This window comes from Pyxicephalus adspersus, chromosome 6, assembly GCF_032062135.1.
Source record: "Pyxicephalus adspersus chromosome 6, UCB_Pads_2.0, whole genome shotgun sequence".
Taxonomy (NCBI): domain Eukaryota; kingdom Metazoa; phylum Chordata; class Amphibia; order Anura; family Pyxicephalidae; genus Pyxicephalus; species Pyxicephalus adspersus.
Window position 1 is genome coordinate 30,597,578 of NC_092863.1, and position 6,720 is coordinate 30,604,297.

General features: G+C 39.4%; 1 protein-coding gene across 3 annotated transcripts in view; it reads left to right on the forward strand.

Moving 5' to 3' along the window:
• The first annotated feature begins 2,033 nt into the window (after nucleotides 1-2,033).
• Nucleotides 2,034-6,720, forward strand: part of TM9SF1 (transmembrane 9 superfamily member 1) — an 8,760-nt gene continuing 4,073 nt past the window's right edge. Inside the window, exons 1-3 of one of the 3 annotated variants that reach the window (XM_072415062.1) lie at nucleotides 2,034-2,352; nucleotides 3,180-3,241; nucleotides 4,665-4,981. In XM_072415062.1, the coding sequence (XP_072271163.1) occupies nucleotides 4,667-4,981 (315 nt within the window). In that variant the 5' untranslated portion in view covers nucleotides 2,034-2,352; nucleotides 3,180-3,241; nucleotides 4,665-4,666. The other 2 variants (XM_072415061.1, XM_072415063.1) reach the window with 2 other exon arrangements.

Here is a 6,720-nt window from a genome sequence, read left to right on the forward strand (position 1 = left end):
CATGAAAAGTCGGTATGCTGAAGAGGCGTGGTGTGAAATTTAAAAGATTACATTGTAATCTGCTTTTGATCTCAATTGTTTTTTTTTTTAAGTTTTCAATTTTATACGCACAAAAACAATATAAACACTAGAAATATACAACTTGTGTAGTAAGCTACAATTCAACAAACATACACACTGAACAAATTAGAACATTGTGGCAACCGCTACAGTGTGTCATGACATTTCTGCGTACAATTGGTTTAGGTTGAAAAGGTACCAGGATTGGTATGAGCCTGGAACACACCAACTTCCACCACCCCAATAATACTGAATCTCATGCCCCTGGGTATTACCAAACAGCTGTTTATTGATCTGGGACACCTGAAGTACATTTCCACATCATTAAACCCTTCCTCTGATCCCACCAGAATGGGGGGAATATTAGGCAAAGAAAACACTCTCATGGTTACCACACTTCAGAAGACTTTTCCGGGGTGTCATTGAGAATGCTGGACAGACGTTCATTCAAGAAAGTATTATGTAGCAAAAGCAGCACTTCATGGTATGGAATGGCTTTTTGGTTCCAGTTTCTTGCAATAGTTTGTTTAGCTGCCAAAATGACAAGCCGCTAGAAGAAATTGGGATTTATTTAGATTAGGAGGCTTAAATTGATGTAAGGCCACCCAGGGGTCTCGTGCCACCTTTCTCTGGAATAAGGTGCTCAATAGTCTAAACACCCTGCCCCAAAATCTGATAACAGAAGGGCATGTCCTCCATACAAGGAGTTCAGTGCCTAATTCTTGAGAGCTCTGAAAGCAGAATCCTGTCCACTGAGGACAAATGGCGCAGCCTAGATGGAACCATGTACCGCCTCATCATTACCTTGTATGCTGCTTCCAGCATGATCACATTGGTGGAACTCCTAGTTAATCTAGTCCAATTAGTGAACCATTCCTCGTTAGTTTTGGTATGTTTAAGCTCCCTCTCCCAGCAAGATACGTAAGGAATGGAACGAGCGACTGTAATTTCTGTGAGTGTGGAGTAGAATAGGGAAGAATAGGGATGAGCTTAGGGCATAGAGGAGTTCTGTGACAAATGTGTTCCAAAAATGATAACCTGCCTATATTAGTATGACTCCGAACCAGTGAACCAATCCAGTGTCTGAGCTGGAGATACCGAAAAAAATTCCCTACCTGGGACCTGATGTGCTGACCTAATAACCTCCTATTTCAACATTTCATTCCTATCAAGCATCAAATATACAGTGTCGTTTTTATGTAACGACCACCAATTAAATGCCACCGGTGACTCCATCCTAGGAGGGAATAGAGGATTGTATTGAATAGGAAGCAAAGGTAGATATGGTGACAAAAGACCAGTAGAATAATGAATTCCGTCCCACACTTTTAGAACTTGCTTTAAGTGTATGCTTATGTGCGGTGGGCGTAATTTGGGAGGAAGCCATGGGAGAGCTTTAACATCCACCGGGTGGAATAAACAGGATGCAAGCTTTAGCCAAGCTGGGGCTGCAGCCCCAGCATAAAGAGAGGTAAGTGGGCCAATTTGGGCTGCTTGGTGGTATTTCTGCAAATTGGGCACTCCTATACCCCCATTTCGCTTGTGTGCAAAAATGGTTTTTTGATAGACTCTAGGTTTCTTATTGTTCCAGATAAAAGAAAAAAAATAGTTTCTGTAAAGCCGGGTAGGTAGGCAGTGGAACAGGTAACGTTCTGAAACAATATAATATTTACAATATATAATATTCTTCACAAAGAGAAACTGAACGGCCAATTGGGACCATCTTTTTGTCATTGTCCATTTTGCCCCTGCTAATGTTATAAAAATGATCCAGTAATCCACCAAGTGTTACTCTTACCACCAAACTCCGCCCTACTGTAAGTGGCCTGTGAACTTCTTGATTGACATACACATAGTCCCTCCCACACAAGGACCCCAGTGCTGACGTGTTCGGGGTGACTTGCTGTGTGCCTGAAAACCCTATAACAATGTGAAGTTGCGGAGACTATACGTGTAAAGAAAACAAGCCAGCGGTGAGGTTCATAGCGTGACATTTTCAATAAAGCATATCCGGCGCTTCATAGACAGTACAAGGTTTTCATGCCGGATCTGGCAGAAGAATGTTTCGCTAGTGACGTGAACAAAGGTGAAGGCCCCCAGAAACTGACAGGAACCTTGGAGACGAATAGCAGGCAGGATACGGAGGATGGCAGCGTAACCCACCTGGCAGGAGCAAGTGGCAGCGGTCCGGTGTACCCCAGCTGTGGCTGCTGACTTGCAGGTGTACGGAGGGTGAAGTGACAGCTGGGGACGACAATCAGGAAGTGTGAGCTCAGTACACAGCCCACATAGGTAACCTCACCTGTGACATGTATGTGATTGGCGGGTATGTGTGGTGGCTGTGTGTTCAGCAGGTGCCTTGGTAATATAGAAATGTATTATTGTACATCAATGGCTGGCTATATACAGCAGGTCCCTGATGCATGGTAAGAACAGTCGTATTAATTAATATTATTATGAAACTGGATTTATTTAGGGCCAACATATTACGCAGCGCTGTACAATAAGTAGGCGTATGACACTTGTACTGTGTATGGAATACTAATAATCACCATTGGGAGAAAAGTCTGACTTGTAAGAGCTCTGATTGGGTAGAGGGATCTGCTGGTCCAATCAGTGCTTGTCATAAAGTGAGCAGAAGAGTGATAATCCAATGCTGTACAGCCCCATAGGAGATTGCACAATGATAACAACAGTCCACGTATTGACAGTGTAAAATATACATTTCTGAGTCATGAAATCAATATGCTCATCGCCATCTTCACACAGGACGTTCAGATCATTTTATGTGTGCAAGGTGCCAAGCATGCAGAATTAGTTTTTACATAGTGAGCTTGGAGATATCTAAAGTCAAAACGTTTCAGTGTCCTGCCAACAGGAAATTAGAAGAAATCTCTCCAAACAAACCAAAATCTAGGAGTTGTCATAGGAAGAGGCATTACCACTGTCCAACCAATTGGTCTGATGAACTCAAAATGTTGGGTCCCTGCTAACTTTTGGTATTTCTTGTACCATGTATATTAGGTAGCTTTCTTACTTCTTAGGGACAGTAATCAGGAAGCAAAATATGTTTTTCTTCCTTTAAGAAACATTTTCATCACTTCCTGTTTTGTTTCCAGGTACTAAATGTTGGCTCCAGAGTAAATCCCACTTGGACAGTTGTTGAAGGAGAAGGTGTAAGGTGTCCTCATGTGTTCTTCTGTAAAATTCTGGATTCCAAAACACTTTCCTTCTTGGGACAACAGACATTAGAGGAAATAGACAGACTTAAGCCAACAGAGTGACAAAGAGCAGGAAAAACTTTACAGAAGTTCTAACCTTATCCTACTTTACTCAAAATACAAAGTAATTATTATTGACTAAAAGAAAAACCTAAATTTGTACTTATGCCTAAAACAAAAAAATGATAACACCTTCCAATTCCAAAACAGCCATCTTAAAGAGATTTATTCCATTTCCTGTTGTGTCCACAGGGTAGAAAGTGCTGGACAATTTTCCCAAAAATGCAAAAATGGCAACAAACTCTGCAGGGGATTAAACCATTTCTATACAGGATGAAAAGAAAAAAACTTAAGCATGTTAAAAGTATTGGAGACACTTCCCAGGTGATTTAAAGAGACACGGGGCAAAGTGATGGTGTGTCTGTCAGAACCCTGATTTTACCTGCAGTCCCCTCATCACTTCTTATATCTCAGTCCGTGGCAGTACCAGGTATATTTAGAAGAGCATGTCACCCCTTACCATGCGACCATGCTTGGGCCTTGGAGCACTGATATATTAGTGAGGAAAGAATGCCACCACTCCATCTGGTCACCAGCACTGCTCATTTGACTTGCCTTGCCTGCAGCCCAAACACACCCTAATGGGGTATAATGCACCCCTTTGCCCATTGAAATTATTTTTACCTACACTCAGCAATTAGTTATTTTCCTAAATGACTACTTTGCAATAGTAAAATTTGTTGTTACAAATTTTAGCTATAATGAAACAAATACTTTATTTTCTCACTATACATACATTGTTAGATTATGTTTGTGATCCACACACCAGTCTTCATTACTTTGGCTGAAAAATCATTGTACAGGTAGTCCCTGAGTTAAGGACATCCGACATACATACGACTCCTAGATACGAATGGGGCTTCCCTGCTTGCTTGTTTGTAGGACGGAGGCTTGATGGGGGGGGTCAGTGTGCATGACTTGCAGAAGAAGTCTTTTGCTGTTCTGTAACTTTTTAATGACCAAGACAAACTCTGCAGTTGTTTCTTTTTGTATATCAAAGCACAGCTTGCTCCAGAAGTTAATGAATGTCTAGGTTCCATAAAGATTTTTTTTTTTTTTTGCTTTGTTTGTGATTAACTCACAATGATGATTTTATACAGTAACTGACACCACGCTGTCTAATATGTTGAGACAAGCATCTGCCCTAATTGCATTTATTAAAATAATGTACCTGTTCTGACTTCCATACAAATTCGACTTAAGAACAAACCTACAGTCCCTATCTCGTATGTAACCCAGGGACTACCTGTAATATATAAATGCATTTCTGTTTAGATCATAACCCAGGACCCAAACATATTGATTTCTTTTATTCCTTTGCAGACATGGATCTTCTTCATTCAGTTGCCCTCCTCTTCATTTGGCTTGTAGTTCCACCACCTATTGCTGGGGACAATCGCTACAAGCAAGGCGATCCAGTAATGATGTATGTGAACAAGGTGGGACCGTACCATAACCCACAAGAAACTTATCACTACTACCAACTTCCTGTGTGTGCCCCCACACAAATCCGCCACAAAAGCCTGACCTTGGGAGAAGTCCTGGATGGGGACCGGATGGCTGAATCTATGTACAAGATTACTTTTCGTGTTAATGTTGAGAGGGAACCTCTCTGTGAGCTTAAACTAGCTGTTAGCCAGGTAACTACACTCTTTGCTTTTACATGTGATAACTGGGCATAAAATTGATTTTACTGTGATGTGTAATCATATAAGGGGTCTTTGACCTTCTGTGGAAGTTTGTTTTACATATCCCAGCAGTCATGAATAGCTTAAAGCTGATTTCTGGGCATTTGCCTCAACTACTTGCCTAAACCCATGGTCATGTGACATGCTGAATTTCATGTCTTCTACCTTCTTTACTACTGAGGAATTGGGGCTTCTCAAAGTCCACATCCCTTCTTATGTCACGTAGACACTTCCTATTGGCTGTCCTGTGGCTCGGGCATGGACTGCAGTGCTAAATCACTAGTAATTACTCTGTAGCAGCGCCAACAAGAAACACTCATGGCATAGTTAGGTAAGTAAAAAAAAAAAGCTTCCTTTTTTTCCATTTTGATAAATGATCATTTTGATAGATTTGATAAAATAGGAGAAACTGATGGGCAAGAAAAGAAGTAAGCTTTGGTCAAAGATTTAAAAATAATTACAATTGATCATGTAAATTCTCTGAATGTCTTGGTAAACATTATCACCCAAAAAAGAAAATCAGGGAAAATACAAAATTTGCCACCAGAACAAGTCATCCAGAGTAAATCTTTTATTTCTAAGGGAAATCACCTTTTTGTAAGACTGACTGAATAAAGTAAACTTTAGGTGTATCAACCCTTCTCTTCCCTTCTAAAACTAAAACACAAAAGTTTTAGCCATACACACACTTTAACCTATCTCTGCTGTGAATGGTTAGTAAGCTTTTGTGAGTGATAGCAAAATTGATTGCTGAAAAACACTGACTAGGTAACATTGTCTGATACCTAATTTTCTGTTTGTAATAACAATGGGGTTTCCAGGTCTTGTCAGTTTGGTCAATCTAAGCTTTAGAGAACTTAAATTATGTTGTCTGTTTCCCTGGTGTACAATGTTTGTTAGGAAGCCAAGAGGACAGTTGAAGTGCTTATTACACAGTGATAAAATAACCGGGAATGATAAAGGAAACAACCTACTAAAAGAAATAGTTATAAAATGCAAGGTTTATCTTTTGCTGCACATCATTTAATAACTTCTACGTCATTTTATGCTCATGGTATTTTATAAGTAAAGTTTAATCCAGTACACATTGATGGCAATCATTAAAATTACTATAATTAATTTCTGTGGTCTATTTATAAATGTTTCATGTTTTTAATCACAAAAAAATGCCTGTCATGAGTAAAAGTAAAGTGTGTCCAGATTTGTTATTCTATATTTATATTTGTATACACAGTATTTTATCGTCTGTTTGGGTAATTGAACAAAGTTCTTCTAATTTTAGTTGCAGTTGGCTTGCTTGGCATAAAGCCAGTTTGCTATTGATGCATTATAGGGAATATGACCTTCTATAGGCTTAGACAAAGAGTTTGGCCAGTAGTATATAGTAATGGTGCATATTATGGATAATAAGTGATCTGTATTAAGCTGAATTCTTATTTCAATAAAAAAAACAATGTTCTTTCATAAATAAATTGTAAGGGAAACTCTGTTTTAAAGGAATCTTTATATATGACCAACAAAGGAAGGCATTGTATTTTTGTCTGTAAATAAAATCCGGTTTTGGCAGGTGTGAGTTGAGGAAGTTCAGTTTTGGCAAGACAAAATATCTTTTAGGATGAGGTTAGAATATTAGATATGCACGTCTGCATAAAAGGTTGGGCTATTACTGTTTTAAAGGTAAAGTAAAAACT